At 29.1% G+C, this 21,615-nt stretch overlaps 1 protein-coding gene across 1 annotated transcript; it reads left to right on the top strand.

Moving 5' to 3' along the window:
- The first annotated feature begins 5,005 nt into the window (after positions 1–5,005).
- On the top strand, positions 5,006–5,773 carry LOC136090882 (uncharacterized). The gene has a single exon (XM_065817858.1). The coding sequence runs from the start codon at positions 5,006–5,008 to the stop codon at positions 5,771–5,773; it is 768 nt and encodes a 255-aa protein (XP_065673930.1).
- Positions 5,774–21,615: the final 15,842 nt, after the last annotated feature.

Genomic DNA, 21,615 nt, shown 5'->3' with positions numbered 1-21,615 from the left:
GATTTCAAAATTTTCTTTAAATAACAATTTTTTAAACTCAAATTTCAACTGATTGCTGCTGTATTTTCACTATTTTCGGTCATCAATAATGACTTGTATGAAATGCGCAATAAAAATTATTTATATAATCCTATAATAAAATCGGTTTAGATGAATTTAAGTGATAATAAATGTCACAAGATAATTTACTGCTTACTCATACTAATTGACCTTTACTATGCGCGTGACTACATACGCAAACGTTACCAAGAATTCCACCCTAAACGCATAATGACTTAATTTTACTTAAAAACGAGTTATACTTAAATAAATACTTTGTGCATGTAAGCTTTCAGAAATAATATTTAATGCAAATTTTAAAGATGATCACAGGTATGTGTTAGCAAGGCCGTAGACAACTTTTTTTGATGTTTGAGCTAAGCAATTTTGAAGCTTGAAGAAAACTCCATATTTAAGTATGTTCATATTTATAAAGAATGAGGATGCTATGCAAAAATTTGCGGTGATTGGAGACTGGGAACAACAAAAATCTCAAAACGTAAGCCCCCCCCAACCCCAAATATGAAGGCAATGAGTCAAATTTGTTAACTTTTTTTTAATTTTAAACATTATTTATATTCATCGCAAATTTCAAATTTGATTCAATAATCTTTTGTTGTTCAGCTTCTATGACCTTATAAAGTTTACACCCCCTCAATTTGAGGGGGTGTAAACTTTATAAAGTCATTAAAGCCGATCAAAAAGAGATTATTGAATCAAATTTGAAATTTGTCAATGAATATAAATAATGTTTATATTCATCGACAGATTTTTTGCGTAGCATCCGTATTCTTTATATATATGAACATACTTAAATATGGAGTTTTCTTCATGTTTCAAAGTTGCTTAGCTCAAACATCAAAAAAAGTTGTCTGCGGCCTTGATTAGACGTTTTTGTGAAGTTCCTTCATTCTGTTTGAAATTCTGTAACTCTCAAACGGGGATTTTGAGAGGTATATAACTTTAACCTTTTTGAAACCCGGAGTATTCACCTTTCATTTGGTACCAAAATAATTGATACTTTTTGATACTATAAAGAATGCGGGTCTTGTAAAGCCAAAAATATGGCAATTACCACAAATTTCCGCATCTCTAAATATTTCTTAAAATGTTTTATATGTGGAGAAATATAGATCTGATCAGTTGCAATCAATTGCTAAGAATCACATTTGTAACTATTAAATATGTGTTGTGGGAAAACCTTCTACTTGATTGCGCAAATTTTTTGGAAGAATAATCAGAAATTTTTATTTTTTTTTAAATTAATAAATATCAATTTCGATAACCTAAAATATCAATACCGTAAGAGATATTTTCAAAGTTCGTTTAGCTACAAATTTCTATAATCCCTAGTTAATAAAAAATCATATCTAAATTGAAAATTGAAAAATTGTGATTTTTGATTTTTGAGATCAATTTTTATTATTTTATCCCATAGTGCGGTGAGGTAATCTGTAAAGTATTTTGTAAATTTTGATCATCAACTGTTTTTAATAACAGAGGGCTTAAAAATGTCTGAAAGGTCTAGATTAAATAACGATAATAAAGAAGGTATAACAACTTAAAATATAAAAGGGGTCAAAGCATTTAAGGAAGGAAAGTACTACGAAGCAATTGCTATTTGGCATAAAGATAGCTGATGATGCTTCAATTATTTTTAATAAAGTCTGTGCTAATGAAAGGCTAGGATGTCTGAATTTAGCTTATAAGATTATAATGAGGTTTTAAAAAAAGAACCTCATCATACTAAAGCTATAGAGTTTTTAAAAACTTACAAGAAGTTGTTAGATAATTTTAAATCAGAGATAATACGGAATAGCGTAGAGCAATTTATAACGTTGGAAGGTCAAAGTAGTAATAATGAGATAAAAATTAGTATTTTAAAAGAGATAGAACAAATTAAATATGGAACTTTAGTAAAACATTTCGCTTACAAAAAAACTGTAAAAGAAGTAAAGAACTTAGTAATCATACTAAACGACCTTGGTTATTTAACCACCAAGCTAGGAGAATTAAGTGATGATCTTAAATATTATACAGATGCATCAAAATTTTATCAGTATGTTAATGCCATGTTGGATGAAAAAGATGGAGCATTAGGAAAGTTTTTAAGTACAAAAGAGAAAAATAAATTTTCAGAACAAAAATAATCAGATTCATATCAGCACTTAGCCTCCATACAGCAGGTTATATTTTCTGCAAGTAGTACTAATCAACCTCAAACCATTCCAAATGTCCAGAATGAATCAACTAGTTATGAAGCTATATTAGCAAAAATACGAGCAAGTACTGAGGAAGGATTAAAAAAAGCAGAGGATGATAGTTAGTAAGCAATAAACAACCAAGAAGAAAAACAACAGTATCAGGAATCATATGTAAAGGAAGTAAGAAAGTTATTTGAATCAATAGCTGATGACATTCAAAAGTTTTTAGCCATACTATATAGTGATAGTGAAAAACAAATTGGCATAACACCACCATGCAAATACGCAGTAAAAGGACTAGGTTCAATGACCCTTAAGCAAATTACACCGTATTCGGATTTAGAACTTGCTTATTCTTACAGAAAATGATGATTACAAAAAAATAACGATCCAAAGGTAAGAAAATATTTTAAAAACTTAAGCCACTTAGTAAATTTTCAGATGATAAATTTAGGGGAGAGCATTATTCCTACCAGTAAGTATGGTGTAGATATGAGCCATTTAGTGCATAGGGCAGTACTCTTTGATCTTGGTGGTAAAACTTCACTCGGAAAAATAGATAGTGTCAAAAAACACAAGTTAGTGCAAACTATTGGTGGAATGCTTGCTTATGTGCGTAATGAAAACGATTGGGCAAGTCATATAGATAAGAATCTACCATATATATTGGAAAATGTTTGTTATGTGCATGGGGAAAAGCAGCTTGTAGAAACTTATCGGGGCAAGGTTTCAGGATTTTTAAACAGTAAACTTAATCCAAAAGAACATGCTAGCTCAAAGAACTGTGAAATAAGAGCTCTTAAGCTACTAAAAAAAGGTGCAATAGAAATTGATTATGTACAACAAGCATTAAGTTTAAAACCTAAGGAAATCAAGTTTAAAGGAGATTTAGAAAAATTACAACATAACTTGTATGATGCTGAAGGTATGTTATTTAACGTTAAGCAGGAGATATATAGATTACCTGATCGTCTAATATATAACCTTGGTCTATATTATGGCATGGATAGTGCCTGGGATACAGTAGATAAATTAACAAATCAAGACATAATTAGCATGAAACCAGCAAGAAACATGAAAAATACTCCAACTTTTGCAACTACTCTACGATTAAAAACCTATCTGCATTACAAAGCACAAACAGAAGATGTGTCAATCGTTTCCAGATCAATCGAAACTGAAGCTGAACTTGAAGAACAAACCAAGCAAACATTCCATTTATCTGAAGAAGATTTAAGAGAGCAAGTAGGGATGTTTCAATATTTTTATACTGCATTACCATTGCATGAAAGGTTAAAAGATTTTTGTGATGAATACAAGAACCTAGAAAACGATGATAGAAAAGCTTTTTTTAAGGATACTGAGTTTTATGTAGATAATGATGCTAATAAAGGTCTTATTTATTATAGATTAGCACAATATCATCAGGCTCAGAAAAAATTAGAGCAAGCAGTAGAAAACGAAACAAATCATTAGAAAATGTTTGAAGCACAAAATGTTTTAGCAACAGTATATGTTATGTTTGGTAAGAATGATGCAGCTATTAAGTTATTTGGTGATTGCTTAGGTACTTTCCAAATTAGTTATAAAAAGCAACCTCATCCAGATGTTGCTAAGTCTTTTAATATCTTTGGAGCAGCTTATGGTAATAAAAGACAATATGGTCTAGCAATTCAGAATTTTGAAGATAGCTTAAAGATAAAAAAACTCATCTTTAAAGATGAACCTCATCCAGATGTTGCTAGGTCTTTAAATAACTTAGGGGCAGCTTATCATTTCAAAGGACAATATGATCAAGCAATTCAATATTTTGAAAAAAGTTTAAAAGCGCGAAAACTCATCCATAAGGATCAACCTCATCAAGCAGTTGCTAATTCTTTAAATAACTTAAGAGAATCTTTTTGTGCTAAAGGACAATATGACCAAGCAATTTAGTACTATGAAGATAGCTTAAAGATGGAAAAACTCCTCTTTAAAGAACAACCTCATCAAGTAGTTGCATGTTCTTTAAATAATTTAAGAGCAGCTTGTATTGCTAAAGGACAATATAATCAAGCAATTCAGTATTTTGAAGATAGTTAAAGATCGAAAAAATCATATATAAAGATCAACCCCATCCAAACGTTGCTCGATATTTAAATAGCTTAGGAGAAGCCTATCGTGCTAAAGGAAAACATGATCAACCAGTTTGACACAACAAAGGTAGCTTAAAGATGATAGAACTCATTTATAAAGATCAACCCTATCCAACTGTTGCTGGATATTTAAATAATTTAGGAGCAGCTTATAGTGATAAAGGACAATATGATCAAGCAATTGAGCTCCATAAAGATAGCTTGAATATGAGAAAACTCATCTATAAAGATCAACCTCATCCAGATGTTGCTACTTCTTTGAACAACATAGGAATAGCTTATCATAAAATAGGGCAATATGATCAAGCAATTCAGTATTATGAAGATTGCTTAAAGATGAGTAAACTCATCTTTAAAGATCGACACCATCCCGATGTTGTTAATTCTTTAAATAAGTTAGGAGAAGCTTATGATGCTAAATGACAATTTGATCAAGTAATTCAGTATTTTAAAGATAGCCTAAAGATGAGAAAACTCATCTTTAAAAATGAACCTCAACTAGATGTTGCTATTTCTTTGATCTTTTTAGGAAGAGCTTATCATAAAAAAGGGCAATATGATAAAGCTATTCAGTATTATGAAGGTAAATCAAAGATGAGTAAATCTGGATGAGGTTGATCTGTAAAGATGAGTTTCATCTTTAAAGATCAACCTCATCCAGATGTTGCTAGTTCTTTGAATAACTTAGGAACAGCTTATCATAATAAAGAACAATATGATCAAGCAATTAAGTATTATAAAAATAGCTTAAAAGTTCAGAGACTCATTTACAAAAATGAACCTCATCCAGATGTTGCTGCTTCTTTAGATAACTTAGGAACAGTTTATAGTGCAAAAGGACAATATGATCAAGCAATTCAGTATCATGAAGATAGCTTAAAGATAGGAAAATTGACCTTTAAAGGTCAACCTCATCCAGATGTTGCTAGGTCTTTTAATAACTTAGGAATAGCTTATCATAATAAAGGACGATATGATCAAGCAATTCAGTATCATGAAGATAGCTTAAAGATAGGAAAACTGACCTTTAAAGGTCAACCTCATCCAGATGTTGCTAGGTCTTTTAATAACTTAGGAATAGCTTATCATAATAAAGGACGATATGATCAAGCAATTCAGTATTATCAAGATAGCTTAAAGATGAAAAATCTTATCTTTAAAGGTCAACCTCATCAAGATGTTGCTACTTCTTTGAATAACTTAGGAATAGCTTATCGTGATAAAGGACAATATGGTCAAGCAATTCAGTATTTTGAAGATAGCTTAAAGATAAAAAAACTCATCTTTAAAGATGAACCTCATCCAGATGTTGCTAGGTCTTTAAATAACTTAGAAGCAGCTTATCATACTAGAGGACAATATGATCAAGCAATTCAATACTTTGAAGAAAGTTAAAAATTGCGAAAGTTCATCCATAAAGATCAACCTCATCAAGTAGTTGCTAATTCTTTAAGTAACTTAGGAGATTCTTTTCGTGCTAAAGGACAATATGATCAAGCATTTCAGCAGTATGAAGATAGCTTATTGATGGAAAAACTCATCTTTAAAGATCAACCTCATCAATCAGTTGCTAGTTCTTTAATAAACTTAGGAGCTGCGTATAGTGCTAAAGGACAATATAATCAAGCAATTCAGTATTTTGAAGATAGCTTAAGAAGAGAACTCATCTTTAAAGACCAACCTCATCCGGCTATTGCTATGTCTTTAAATAATTTAGGGTTAGCTTATGCTGCTAAAGGAGAATATAAATTAGCCCAACACTATGGTAGACAAGCTTTCAAAATATTATCTGTTTTTTCAAATCATCCTTATAAAAATACAATGCAAGATTTTATGGCAAAAGTAAAGTGTAATTTATCTATAACCACTCCTAGCACTAATGATAATATTGATACGGATTTACATATACTTGGAGATTTTAAACGTTAATTATGGGTTTAACACAAAGGAAACTGTAAAGAATATTCCTAATTTTTATAAACAAAAATTGGATTCTAACGACTATAAATTGCACTATGATATTGCGTTATCACAAAATTCTAATGATATAAATATACGAGAAAAAATAATAGAAGAATACAAGCTAGCACTGATGTTTTTTCCAGAAGAGCCATCAGAGGAAGAAATAGAAATTAAACAAACAATATTTAATAGATTATCTGAACTTATATATCAAGATTCGAAATATATTGAATTATGGCTGGCGGGGAGCAAAGTAAAGATGTTGAGAAGTAGAGGAATTAATTACTGCTGGGGTTGATCTTGATAATGTGCCATTTATGACTACTACTTTGCCATTAATACAAGCAGCAATTAAAGGGGATGTGGAAATGGTAAGATTAATTTCATTAAAAGGCCGCTGCGCAGAGAAACAAGTTTAGCGCGGTACTACCAGGGACGTGGTGGGAATTGAACTCGGAACTTCTCGCCTATGAAGTGAGCGCTCTACCACTACACCACTTACCGTATATATATATATATATATATATATATATATATATATATATATATATATATATATATATATATATATATATATATATATATATATATATATATATATATATATGTATATATATTTATATATATGATATATATATATGTATATATTATACATATATATATATACACATATATATTATATATATATCTATATATATATATATATATCTATCTATATATATATATATATATATATATATCTATATATAAAAATCAAAATTATTATCACAAAGTTTATCAATGTGAAACCAAACAAATGGTTGTACCCTGGGGACCATTAGGTGATTTGATATGGAATGACCACAAAAACTTGTGGGTCATTCCATATCAAATCACCTAATGGTCTCCAGGGTACCACCTCAAATTTGCTTCAAATTTTGACCACCCACTGTATTTATGAAAAAAATACAAACATCAAAATTTCAGTTATGAGTTGATAAATAAAAGTTATGATTGATTTAATATTGACATAAATCAGAAAAATTTGAGTATCTGGAGCTTACAGTAGATTTTTTTGATTTTTGACAGAGCATAACTTTGTAAATAAAAAAAAAGGTGATCACCCTAAATTTTGTATGTTAATAGTTTTTCACCCAAATAATCCAATTTTGCAGGTGTTTTTAACTGATTTTAAACAATTTTTGTGTTTTTGTACCTCAAAGTTGCTAATTAATGCAATATTAGACAAAATTTTTGAAACTTTAATGTGTTACAGTTCAATACCAACAGACAAGCTGTGCCAATTTGTTGTTACTTTTGTGTATTTAGGGTAAGCATATGCGGAAAAAACTAAAATTATATGTTCAAAGTTATTTTAGCTCTTATAGCAGCCTGTTAAAGTATCACTTTTTTTAAAAAATACGATAAATTTTATTCACTTTGTAGGCATAGAAAGTATCGTATTCAGTTTAAATAAATTATGAAACTTTTTACTGGTGAAAATACGATATATAGACAATCACCAAAAAAGATTCAAAGACTTATACTCTATTTTATGACATAATTTTAGCATTTTAAGTGCAATGCTTTTTTAGTTTAAAAGGTTACCTAATAGCGCAAGTTATATTACGTTTGAAAGTAGAAGTGTATATACACATGAGACATAAGTACACTAATTTCTTTATCTCTGGTTTACATTACTTATAATACTGTCATAATCATTATTAGCTAGTTTGTAGTTACGAGCACTTCTACCCTTAATGGCTTGAGCATTTATTTGACATATTACTTTGTCAAATAGAACCCAACACTGACTTGATCGTGCATCATTAGTCCATTTAAATTTAACTTGTTTCTATGCATAAATTTTACATTAACATCTTGGTTTTCATTATAAATCTCAAGCACAAGTCCTATGTACCATTCATCATCGTAAAAACATGCAATATATTTACCAGGTTGAAAGTTTGAAGGATATTTTTTTTGCCAAGGTAATATTATTCAGCAAATGGGTATCAAAGACAGTATCGCTAGATATTCTCCGTGAAAATAATTTGTCTCCACCTGGTACAAAACTGTGATAGCTTCTTGTGCCTGGGATTGTGCTCATCTCTTCATATCGTTTTTTTAGGTTAAAATAAGTTTCATGGTTATTGATATCATCACTTGAAATGTAAAATATGTTAACACCTATAATGCTTTTTTCAGCCCAAGTTCATTTGGTGTAAAAATCTTGTTTGCGTTTGCTGCTCGTTGACTTGCTTTTGCTGCTTCTCTTTTTATAGTTCCTCCTATTCCATCAATGGACTTTTGCCATGGGATGTAGCAAAGAAGTAATGCTCAGCATTTATATTGTGATCTTCAAAAAGATGGTACATTAAGTTTAACAGACATTTGTAATTTTTTTACTGTGACACAGCACCATCACTTAAGTATTTTACTTTATTGATTGTGGGTAGTTTGATTTTGATCATAGGGAGTAACTTTGTGAGAAAACAATGAACTGTTGTTTGGTCATGGCAAAGATGGTCAGAAATTGTACAATAGCATTCACATTTGAGTTGATTTTTTCATATTTGTAATAAAAAGAAATGTATGTTAATAAACACAAATGGATGTAAGGTAGCTTGATAAGCTTAACATTAAAATACTTGTACAGCATCTTGCACATGAAAACTATAGTTCTCTGCAAAATCCACAAGAATAAGACAAGTGTGTTTATCTCATGTTTTTTTTTTCCTCTGATAAGTAGGAGGATTGTGCTTCTTTGATAAAGTGGTGGTGACAAAGGTCATAAAAAGTTTCACTTAGAGTTTCAATAAACTCAATAATGCTTGTTTGGACTGTATTTGTATGTGATCTGATCATCAAAATCAAAATCATTATTTTCAAACACATTTTCCAAGTAAGTCTTCAAATTTACAGTTAGAACATAGATGAAACATGCAGCTTCGAATATCTATATTACAAACACATACTTTCATCAAATCTTTGTAATATATTAAATGGCTCTTAGATAAAGAAGCGCGCATCAACTTAACATTTTGATGATAAAAACATACACAAACTGAGTGACTTCCACTACTGTCAACTGTGATGAACAACTTCGGTCTTAGTTCGTAGAACTTGCTGAATCCAACTTTGTGTGTAGGGTATAGCTTTTTATACTCAAGATAAAGTTTTTTTAATTGAACTAATATTAAACGTTTTTGTTTATAAACTTTTACATTACTTATACACACTGAAACAGGTTTAGCAAGTATTCCTTTTTCATTTTTCAACGTTCGAGCTTTCTTAGCGAGATGTTCTGAAACTGAAAATGTTTTGCAAGTATTTTCAATTGACCAACTATCTGGAGTTAGTGTTAGTAGTTGAACTTTTTCTTCCTTCAAACTTATTTTAATTTTATTTTTTATTGCATCTAACAGTTTGTCTAATTCATTATAGTTTATACATTTTAGCCCGATTTCCAATTCTATATCTTTTGGGTCTATACCCAATGCTGACGCTACTAGGTTTGTCATACTTGTTGCAATTTTTTTAGCAATTTCTGTCTTCCATATCCTAATTTGTCACGCCTACTTACGTTTTTGAGTGGAGATATTTCCAATAAAGACACACTCTTATTAAGAACTGTCTTATCAAGGTCTGAACAACTAAAATCTTCAGCAGCTTCATCTTAACTATTATCTGTAATTTTTTCAAGTTTGAATTCATTCAAACAGTTAGTACAAACTTTTTGACCAGGTTTGCTTCTAAGTTGATTTGCTATTGATATGTTGACTTTACACAATCCCTTGATAATTTTTTTCTTGTGGACTTTAAATGGATCACAATATTATTTTTGAAGCGCTTCTTATCTAGAAATATAGGCTTTTGCATGATGAAAACATATCTCCTAATTTGGTTCGAAAGTGTATCCTATCCCTTGAATTAAAACTTCAATATAAGTATCTTTTAGTCTTATTCTTCCTACCATTCTGCAATATGAAATTTTATCACAATCTTCATTTAAAACTCTACCCACACAACATTTCTCTGACATTTTTTACTAATCTAAAAATATTAAAATTGAGGGTTAATTATGTAACATTATAATCTAAAATAAATTTTTTTTATATTTTTCCAGTAATAAAATCAGTAAAAATAAACTCTCAAGTACAAATGTGATTAAAACTGTCTAAAATGCAATCAATAAGCTATTTATACATATAACTATTTCTGCATACACAATACTTATTAGTTTTTGGTTCTTGCAATATTAAAAACCAAAATAATAAAATCCAAAAGAGACTGTGCAAATTTAGATTTTACTACAAACTCTCGAAACAAATGAAGTATTTTATACTCAAATTATAACCATGTGTAAATTATATCATTATAATTATATTATATGCATAAATTAATCATATATATTATAAAAAAATATCAAATAAATTAAGTTAAGACACTGACAATGTTATTTTAGGGAAAACTGATTATATTTATTCAGGGAAAAATCAAAATTATACACCTCAGTCATAGGGCTACAATCATGTCATAAGATAGAGTATAAGTCTTTAAATTTTTTTTGGTGTTTGTCTATATATGGAACCTTGCCAGTAATAAGTTTCATTATATATTTTAACTGTCTACGCTACTTTCTATGCCTATAAAGTGAATGTAATTTATGATATCTTTTTAAAAAAGTGATATTTTAACTGGCTGCTGCATGTGCTAAAATAAATTTCAACACATAATTTTTAACTTTTCCGCAAGTGGTTACTCTAAGTACACAAAAGTAACAAAAAATTAGCACAGCTTGTCTGTTGGTATTGAACTGTAGCACATTAAAGTTAACAAAACTTCGTCTAATATTGTATTAATTAGCAACTTTGAGGTACAAGAACTCAAAAATTGTTTAAAACCAGTTTAAAGCACCTGCAAAATAAGATAATTTGGGTGAAAAGCTATTACCATAAAAAATTTCTGGTGATCATCTATTTTATTTAAAAAGTTATAATCTGTCAAAAATCAAAAAAATCTATTGTAAGCTCCAGATACTCAAATTTTGCTGATTTCAGTCTTTATTGATTCAATTATAACTTTTGAATGGTTTGGTGAATCAAGCTAAAATTTTCAGGATTGTGTTTTTTCCTCAAAAGCTGTGGGTGATCAAAGTTTAAAGTAAATTGGAGGTGGTACCCTGGGTAAGTTTTAAAACTAGATGATTTTATATGGAATAACCCTTGTGTGGTTTAGATACATGGTTATTATATTGTATATTGTACTTGCTAGTAAAAACTGTTTGTCGACCAACTTTCTTTTTTTTGAAATAAATGTATCGTATATGCTTAAAACCAGATGTAAATCAGATTGTGATCTAAGTAACTTGATTGAAAAAAGTTCAGAGTCTCTTTCCACCAGAACTGTCAACTTTCAGAGATATCCTCAAGTATCAAGTATTCAGATCTAAAAAAAAAAAACAGAGATAGTTCCATTTAATTTAAATTCTTAAAGACAAATGGCTGCATTTAGCATTGGATGCCCCAGTTTGTGACATTACCAATATTAATACTGGATGGCATCCAAAAGTGATACAGTGGGTTTGAAAAAACCTAACAGGAAATTAGGGTTAAGAAATCTTAATAAGTTTTAATGTCTTAATGGTTAAGTTTACTAATGGTTAATTTTTACATCGATCATTAATCTTAATGGTTAAATATTAAATCGATCATTAGTCAGGACTACTTGGTAATGCTAAAGTTAAAATTGTTCAACTTTAACGCTTAGTAAGATTGAATAATGCTACGAACCTTGAAATAATCTAGATTTTCAAAGACATTTAAGGCCTTTTCCCTCCTATCTCAGTCCTGATACTTTTAAAGATATGAACACCTATCAGTGCTATGCAAACCTAATTTTGTTATCTGCATACCAAATTGTGATATTCAGACTAGTATTATGTCCAAGTAACTAGCATTTCATAATATTGATACTGTTTGTGATAGTAGATTTCTAACTACTGCTTTAAAAGCTTGCAGTATCTGATTGTCTAAACATAATTTAATACGTAAATCTTTAAATAGGTTGAGAATGGTTGTTGGGTACATTATGGATATGTTCTCTACTGGTGTTCTAATTACTAATTACTAATAGTACAATTTAACTCAGAAGGTCTTGTTTTGCTATTATATTATTATTATTTATGTTGTTACTATTATATATATATATATATATATATATATATATATATATATATATATATATATATATATATCAGTCCATTTAAATCTTATTTATATTAGTAACTTAATACATTAAAAGCAAAACAAAAAAAATAAACCTGTTTGTAAAAAGAACAAGAATTATTAAAAAAATTTTTCAACATGCTGTCTGTTAAACTAAATTTTATTATGTACAATTTTATATGTAGATTTAAATTTTGGTTTGCTAGGTGGTATGGTTAATACCAGGAATCTTCAAAAATTACAATAAACTTTAATTTTTGTATTGTATTTATTTTATTAACTTATTTAGTATTATTGCACATTCAATGGCCACAATTCAAAAGTGCAAAAATTATATTTTAGTTAACGTCATTCTAAACATCAATATAGAATGGCTTGGGTAGCAAAGATAGATTTTGTAGTAATATATTTACATAAATAATTTATAGTTGACAATTTAAGTAAATTTTTCAAGTAAAATTAAATTAGTTAAAAAAAAAAATTGGGGAAACTAATTCAGTTTAATAAATTTAAAAAAGCACAAAAATGCAACTTTGTTGATTAGAAAGACTACTATCTGCAAATATCTTTGTTTTTTTGTGTTTTAATTTTTATTTTATTATCTGAATTGTTTAGAAATTATACAGCGTATATGCATTGACTGATGATTCAGTGTACATGCATTGACTGATGATTCAGTGTACATACATTGGCTGATGATTCAGTGTACATGAATTGACTGATGACTCAGTGAACATGCATTGACTGATGGTTCAGTGAACATGAATTTACTGATGATTCAGTGTATATGCATTGACTGATTCTTCAGTGTACATGTATTGACTAAGGATTCAGTTTATATGCATTGACTGATGCTTCAGTGTACATGCATTGATGGAATATTAATTATTAATCATTCATCTTTTTTCAACAATTAAATTAAGAATATAATATATGGACTATATTTTTATTTTTATTGATGAGTTTAAAAAAAAAAGAAAAACAATGTTTACTCAACTCTCTTTATCAAATAAAAAACTTTTCACCTAAATTTTGTGTTTCATCAGATTTTATTGGCCACTAATTTTAAAAATTTTATTTTTTAACTTTAAAAAAACCTCAATCTTGCAAGATAATTTAGCAATTAGTTTATATTTAATGTTTTTTCTGCTTCATTAACCTTTGGCTAATATTTTTTTTATTATTGTGATTAAAATGTTATCTATCTTTATCATTATTAATATTGTGTTAACATATTGTATATCTTTGAATTATTTATGTCTTTATTTATATGTAAATGATTTAAACAATTGTAAAATTACTTTTAGTTATTGCTTTGTGGCAGAGTTGCATAATTAAATGTTATGCCTTTTTTAACTTTTGTGTTGTTAGATAAAGTTTTTTTTGAATTGCTGTTTTTATAGCTTTAAAAAATTTTTTCTCATTAAGGTATTGGGTAATTATTTTCAAGGACTGCTATCAAAGTGAGTTTCAGTTTATTTGATTTTTATCTTACAATTTTTTCATATTTTTTGAAATGTGTGGATTTATTAGATATATAGCTATTTAATTAAACTGTTATACTGTTATGTCACTATGACCAAGTTTTAGAATATTTAAAAGTATTTTTGCAACACTCGTTAAAATTTTTCACGAAAAGTGAATATTTACATTAAAGCTAAATTTTATTGAAAAACAAACATCAAGTTTGAACACACTAATACTTTGGCTAAAAACGATGTTCACACTTTGTTTGGACATTATTTCCTTCTTTTTTCTAAAAGTTATGGTGTGTATGGTGTGTCTAAAGGTAATGGTGTGTATCAATGTATCAGTTAATGACAATATATTACTAGTTAATCTAGACTTCTATAGGCTATCTTGAATGTTCTGCATTTTGTCAGTCCATGTATGTACTGAAACTCCAGGCAACATCCTATTTCAGTATGATGCCAGACTGCTCATCTAATCATGTAATTGAATATATATATATATATATATATATATATATATATATATATATATATATATATATATATATATATATATATATATATATATATATATATATATATATATATATATATATATATATATATATAAATATGCTAAACATCTGCACTTCCGACATTGCTGCATGCAACCACTATTAGAGTTGGAAGTTACTGGAAGAGAAAATATAAAGTTTATAGAGCAAGATAATGATTGACTGATGACTTAAAATATTCCAATTTGTATAAATAAAAAAAACAAGATAAAGGAGGTAAATTCCAAAGAACTGATGTTTGAGGAAAAAAATTGAGTAAATAAGCATTTTTAAAGCACTTAGTAGTAGTCAAGAGCACTTAGTAGTTAGTAAAGAGCACAATAAACAGATGCAACCTTAGCAGATGCTAATTTTGCAATTGATTTGATATATGGTTTTCAAGAAAATAGGAAGTAAGAGTTAAATTAAATATATGAATATCTAGATTATTGCAATAACGATTAGCTGAGTTTTATTTGAGTTAAAGTTCACCAGCCACTGAGAGCCCTATGCTGTAGCAGAAGTGAGATCCTTTTCAAGCTCAAATGCCTCTTCCAATCAATCCGAGAATGTTGGCTTCTTATCAAGACAAGAATAAATGGTAGTATCATCAGTGAACAATTCAACCTTAGATGTGAGAATATTTAAGGATGATCATTAATGTTAATTAAAAAGAGTATAGTGCCAAGGAAAGAACCTTGATGAACCCCTGAAGTGACAGGATATAAAGAGGAGTGCTGTCCATCAAGGACAACTTTTTTAATATGATTGTTAAGAAAGGATTCAATAACCTTAAAGATGTTACCCAATACACAGTAAGAAAAAAGTATATGGAGAAAACTAACATGCCAAACTTTATCAAAAGCTATATAAATGTCAAGAGCAATAACCTTAATCTATATGCACAATAAAACCTATTGGTTATTACTGTTAGCAAATCAGCTATAAAACAAGAAGATCAAAATCATTATTGATAATCAAATAGTAAGTCATTAGATTTTAGATGAGAGGTTAAGTGTTTGTTAATTAAAAACTTCAAAACCTTGCTTATGAAAGGGACGGTAGTTAGATGAGTCAGATTGCTCTCTCTGATAAGCACTTGTTAAAAATTTTCGAAAGTATTGAGAACAGCTTCGGAGAACACTTCACCAAGACTTTAACAGATATGTTGTCTGGGCACAAGCTGTAGAAGCGTCTTAGCAGGAAATCACTTTTTATACAGAGCTGGAGTGATAGCAATAGATCAACTGGTTTGGTGGCTATATTAGGTAGAACGCAACTAGTGGAATCAAGAAATGATAATAATGAAAAGTTTTTAGTAAACAATTCAGCTTCGGCTTTTGGTGAGGTGACAAAATCTGAACCATTTAAGGGAGGTGTTGGTGTTAGACAAAACGTTTTTAATAATTGTTTCTAGCAATAGTAGACATTTCTGTTTTCTGAAGAACTGTTTTGCTGATAGATATGAAAGTAACGGTTTCAATTGGTAAATGTAGCTGCGTAATGTGAGGAAAACCATGGAGAAGAGTGAGGTTTGACCTATAATCTTTGAGAAGAAATAAAAGACACCATGCCATCCTGAATCCGCGAAGTTATGTAAGAAGCACATTTCTCAGCAGAAAGAGGAAATATTTCTACCCAAGGGTATCACATCACAAAGAAAATCTTGAAATACTTTCAGTCAGCTTAATGGTAGTTATTATAGATATGATGATAAGGGGATTCTGAAGAAAAAAACAGAATAGTTTCAGAGAGATCAAGTCATGATCAGATGTACCTAAGAGTGAATGTGGAGAAACTGAGCACTGGCTAGGATCAGAAACAAGTATTAAGTCAAGTAGAGAAAGTAAATGATTCAGGTTGTCTAGAAAGCAAGTTGGAAAGTTGACTATTTGAGTTAGAGATTGAGAAAGGCAAAAGTTGTGGGCCTTAAAGCCTGCAAAGTCACTGACCCTAAAGCCAAGTCATTCAGTGTGATGAGCATTAAAGTCACCAACCACAACGATATTGACTGATGAATAAAGAGGGCTTGGTCGATTTGATCAGAAATAACATAGAAAAGACTGCAGTCTTGAGATAAAGGAGAGCGATATAGAACAAAGAGAAAAGCAATAGGGTGAAGTGAAGCTAAACGATAGCATATAAAAGAATTGTCTGTAGATCGAAACCTAGTTACCCAACAAATTTTGTGAATTCTTACAAATGTAAATGCCCAGGCAAAGTACATGACTATTGGAGTCTTTATGAATTAAAGGAAGATAACCCTCAACACTAAGATCACTTGATGAGACAGCCAAACTCAAATTAGTCTCACAAAGAGCAAGTAAGTCTGGTGAACTTTGCAAGAGATAAGACTCAACAAAAGTAAAGTTACTTTGAAGACGACGAATATTAGTGAATGATAGATTTTGCGAACTTGATTGGATGACAATCGTTCTTGGAGTTTTATAGTTTTTAGTACTTTAGTCATTTTTAAATTTGTTAATGAACTTGACTCAAAGCACAGATAGTTCTCAGTACACTATTTAATAGCCCAAGAATTTCCTCATTACTTATAATAAACCCTTCGCTGTAATAAAGGGCTCCAAATGTGGCCAACAATGCACACCAAAAGTACAAACAGGGACACCATTTATGCACAACATGGTACTGTTAGTGTTCTGATATTTTACAGCTGTTAATGGAATCAGCCTCACTGAAAGCTACCACAGTGTTCTGGAAACCTGATTACCAATAGGCCTTAGAACCATAAAACTGAGTTTTAGAGCTGCATCCTCATTAGGAGATAATAGAATGAGTTCCCTAGTCTTTAAAACATAGACACAAGGAAAACTTTTTCATACATTAAACATGCGTTTTTATTAGATGTTTCAATACTCCAACAAAAATGATTTATTATTGATGGAATTCATGCCAGTAAATCTTTTTGAGAAATGGTTTTACTAGCTTTGTGCATTTTTTTACCGATTGATTTAGCAACAAGCCACGGATCAAATTGATAATTTATGTTGTTAAACCTTGGATTTACTTTTTAAAATTTTTGAGTTTGGGCATGACAATCAGTAGATAAAAAATCAATTTTTATTCCTGCCTTTTTTAGTGTTTTTAATAATTGAATAAATCCTGCTTTTTCCATACACTTTGAGTTTTGCACTTATGTCACTGATATTAAAACTGTGTCAACTACACACTAGATTCAGTTTCCATAAATGTATATGTACAGTATTTTGTGTTATGACCAGGACTCTCACATCTCCCATTATCAACAAGTGAAATAAACTTTCTGGTCCATAACATTTTTATACTTTTCCTACATTGTAATTTCCAGTTTTTTACAATCACTGGCATGATAAAGTTTTTTTTAATATCATATTAAAAAAAACTTCATCATGCTTTTTATTCTGAGTTTTGTTTGCAAAAAAAAAAAAAATGTTTTTTTTTGTGTTTTTTTTTTTCTTTTTTCTAGTTTATTTGTTTTTTTGTTTTTTTAATTTTAGGTGGTTTAAATTAAAAAACTTTTTACAAGTTATTTTGAAATTTTTAATAATGTCAACAACTAATACAAAACTTTAAATAATTGTCTAAAAAATGATTAAAATTATTTTTCAAAGGAAAAGTTACTGAGCCAACCTTACTAAACATAGAGAATGTTTAGAAATGTTCGTTCACTTACTCCATTCAGTAATACTGCCCAGAATAAATTCTTGTTGACTTTAAGTCATAGATTATTCTGCATCACATATTTGGTTTTTGAGATCTAAATTATGTGAAATAAGAACTAGTTTTAATACTCTGTCATTTGATAATAAAGGGCCAGATTTACCCCGGTGGACTCCTATGTCATGTTGATGTGGAAGACCATTCCCCCAAGAAAGTGTGGGGAATGGTCTTCATAGACTGTGTATTCCAGAAATTTTTTTTCAAATCATAATTTCAAGAATTTCTTTTTGAAATATTGAAACATAGTTTGCTTTTTGAAAATTCTTTTGTTCGGATATAATTTTGTTTTTGATTATAGTGTCTACTATAATCAAGTCATCAATATTGTTTGTTTGGTTTATTCACAATCAACAAAATTAACAAGTTATTGACAGAGAGCGGCCACCAGGCCACTCTGTAATGAAAATATTGTTTTTATATTTCAGATAAAGTTAAGATGCCATAAGCAAAGAAAGTTCATATTTAAAATTGTTCAGGTTTTCCTAGTCCATCGCATTTTGGGTAAAAGCATTCTCTGGTTTAATAACACGATTAGTGAGGAAGTTGTTTCTTTTTGAACAGTTTTGTACAAGTTGTGCTTTGAGTTGCTTTGTGTGTCCATGTGGTCGGATTCTTTACTTTAAAAACTCGGTGTTTGGTTGAAGCTGAGGGACTGAGAAGTTAACTTTGTCGATTTTGCTGATGATTTTGTATTGCTTAATAAGATCTACTCTCTCTTGTTGCTTGGTTAGCTTTGTTAAGTTAATTTGTGGTAGTCTCTAAATATAAGACAAGTATTTAAAGTTTGCAGTATGTTTTGTAGCTCGGTTTTGAACTTGTTCAAGTTTAGCCATGTCTTAAGCTGGAAATGGTGGCTTGTACTGCAAATTCTATATGAGTGCGAGCGTATGAAGTATACAGAGTGCGTCATAATGCTGAACTTTGACCTCGAAAAGCCAAGCGTTCGGTTGCCAGCTGATGCAGCTGATGCAAAGGTTAAAAACAAGTTTTCACTTGTATTTTAACCTTTAGATTATTAGTAATAACAACACCTAGGCCTCATTTAAATGTTGCGCATGACAGCTGACAGCTGATGCAGCTGGCATACCGAGTTATTCATAATGTAAATTAAGGTCGAAATGGTCAAAAATACCTATTACAGACTAATAAAATTGAATCTTCAAAATCTACCTCGTGGCTGTCCTTAATTATGTCAACAATTTTTTGACATTTTTTACACCCCCTCCCTCCCACTTGTCAATAATTCGTCAAAATTTCGAATCCCGCTTCCCCCTTCTACTATTAAATTATGTCAAGATTTAACTACTCTTCTTCTCCTTCCCTCTTCTCAACCTCATTAAGAAAATTAAAGAGAAGAAAACTTTTTTTTTTAATAATTTATTTTATTTTATAAAGTAACATTATTGGCGTCAACTTTTCTTGACCTCCCCCTTTCCCCTTGTCAAAAAATGTCAAAAACTTTCCAACTTCTTCCCCCTATTTTATTGAAATAACTAATGAACATGCCTTAACTATGTTTTCAATTAAATACAGTAGTATTATAAAAGAGTAAATTTACAAAACACAATTTTCCTTATATTTCGTTATGTTTTTTTTAACATTGATCTGTAAATGGTAATAGCTTATATATAGGGTAACATACATTGTATTAAACAATAAAGCATGTATATTTTAAAGTTTAATTGAAATGTAACTGTTTCATGGTACATTAACATCTAAAATTCAAAGAATACTAAATAAAACAAAAAAAAACATGTTTTTTTTTAGCAAAAAAAAAACAACCTTTTCTTTTAAAAAACAACGTGTTGGGTTTTTTTAAGTCGCAACTCTAATCATAACATGTTTCAGAAAAAAATTTCATGTTTGCAATAAAAGCAAAGCATTCAAATTTAGAAAATGGTACTCCTGAAAAAGCAATTATTGTTAACAAAAAAGTATTACCTTGTCCTATTAAATTGCCAACAGTCAGTTGAGATTTCCACTCTACTTTGCAATTATTAAAACAATTTATTTTTAAATGTAGCTGCAATCTAGTCACACCACATGCTGGACAGTGACGTAAACGTTCGTTCAAGTTTTTCTCAAAAACAAATAGTGTCTGATCATTGTACTTTATATCACTGCATACTTTTTGGTTTATGTCAGTATCTTCACTTGCTGATAGTACACAAATGTTGTGTTCCTCGTCATTTTCCAAAGAAGACATAAGCGAGTCAGAAATAATTTCTTTAGATTCATTTGCATTGTTTATGAATGTTTCATCACTAGTAATCATCTGAATTCCCATATTATTTATTTCGTTCTCCGTGTCAACCGCAAACACTTCAATGTCAGAACAAACATATGTAGATGCAATGGAATCATAATTAATGTCTTTGTTAATTGGAGGTAACTCTGTTTGGGTTGCAACATCCGAATAGGATTTTATATCTGTTTGTACACAACTGTTGACATACTGTATAATTTCATTTTGAGAGCTTTTTGGAGAAGATAAATATTCTACAGATACCTCCTGTACATTAAGATATATATTTATATATATATATATATATATATATATATATATATATATATATATATATATATATATATATATATATATATATATATATATATATATATATATATATATATATATATATATATATATATATATATATATATATATATATATATATATATATATATATATATATACATACATATATATATATATATATATATATATATATATATATATATATATATATATATACATATATTTATATACATATATTTATATATATATATATATATATATATAAATATATATATATATATATATATATATATATATATATATATATATATATATATATATATATATATATATATATATATATATATAACCAGTGGCATAGGATGTGAGAGCAACAAATTGATAAAATATATTTTGTACTATTTTTAACTAGACTTATATTCATCGAGAACTTTAAAATTTATTTTATAATTTCTCAGCGTTCAAAACTTATGACCATATAAAATTTGCACCCTCAATTTGAGGGGGTTTAAACTTTATATGGTCATAATTTTTGAACGCTGTAAAATTATACTATGAATTTTTAAATTTCTCGATGAATCTAAGTCTAGTCGGAAATAGTTTGAACAAAGTTTGTTTTTGTTGGTATACATTTATTATTTTTTTTACTTAAAAAAGTTCTGCTCAAACATTTTTTTTATCACTCTCTTTAGACACAATGTCTTTTTTCACTTCTTTCGGTAATTTGGGATCCCTTCAGTAGTCTCTAAAAAATTACGAAATTGGCATTTGATTGAAATAAATTGCAACATCCGAATAGGAT

The sequence above is a fragment of the Hydra vulgaris genome, chromosome 14, assembly GCF_038396675.1.
Source record: "Hydra vulgaris chromosome 14, alternate assembly HydraT2T_AEP".
Classification (NCBI taxonomy): Eukaryota; Metazoa; Cnidaria; class Hydrozoa; order Anthoathecata; family Hydridae; genus Hydra; species Hydra vulgaris.
The sequence above is the reverse complement of the archived record's forward strand: the minus strand, read 5'-3'. Positions and strand labels throughout refer to the sequence as shown.

What these genes read in the sequence shown, in the direction of transcription:
- LOC136090882 (XM_065817858.1), top strand. Translation starts at nt 5,006, where the DNA reads ATGAGTTTCATCTTTAAAGATCAACCTCATCCAGATGTTGCTAGTTCT.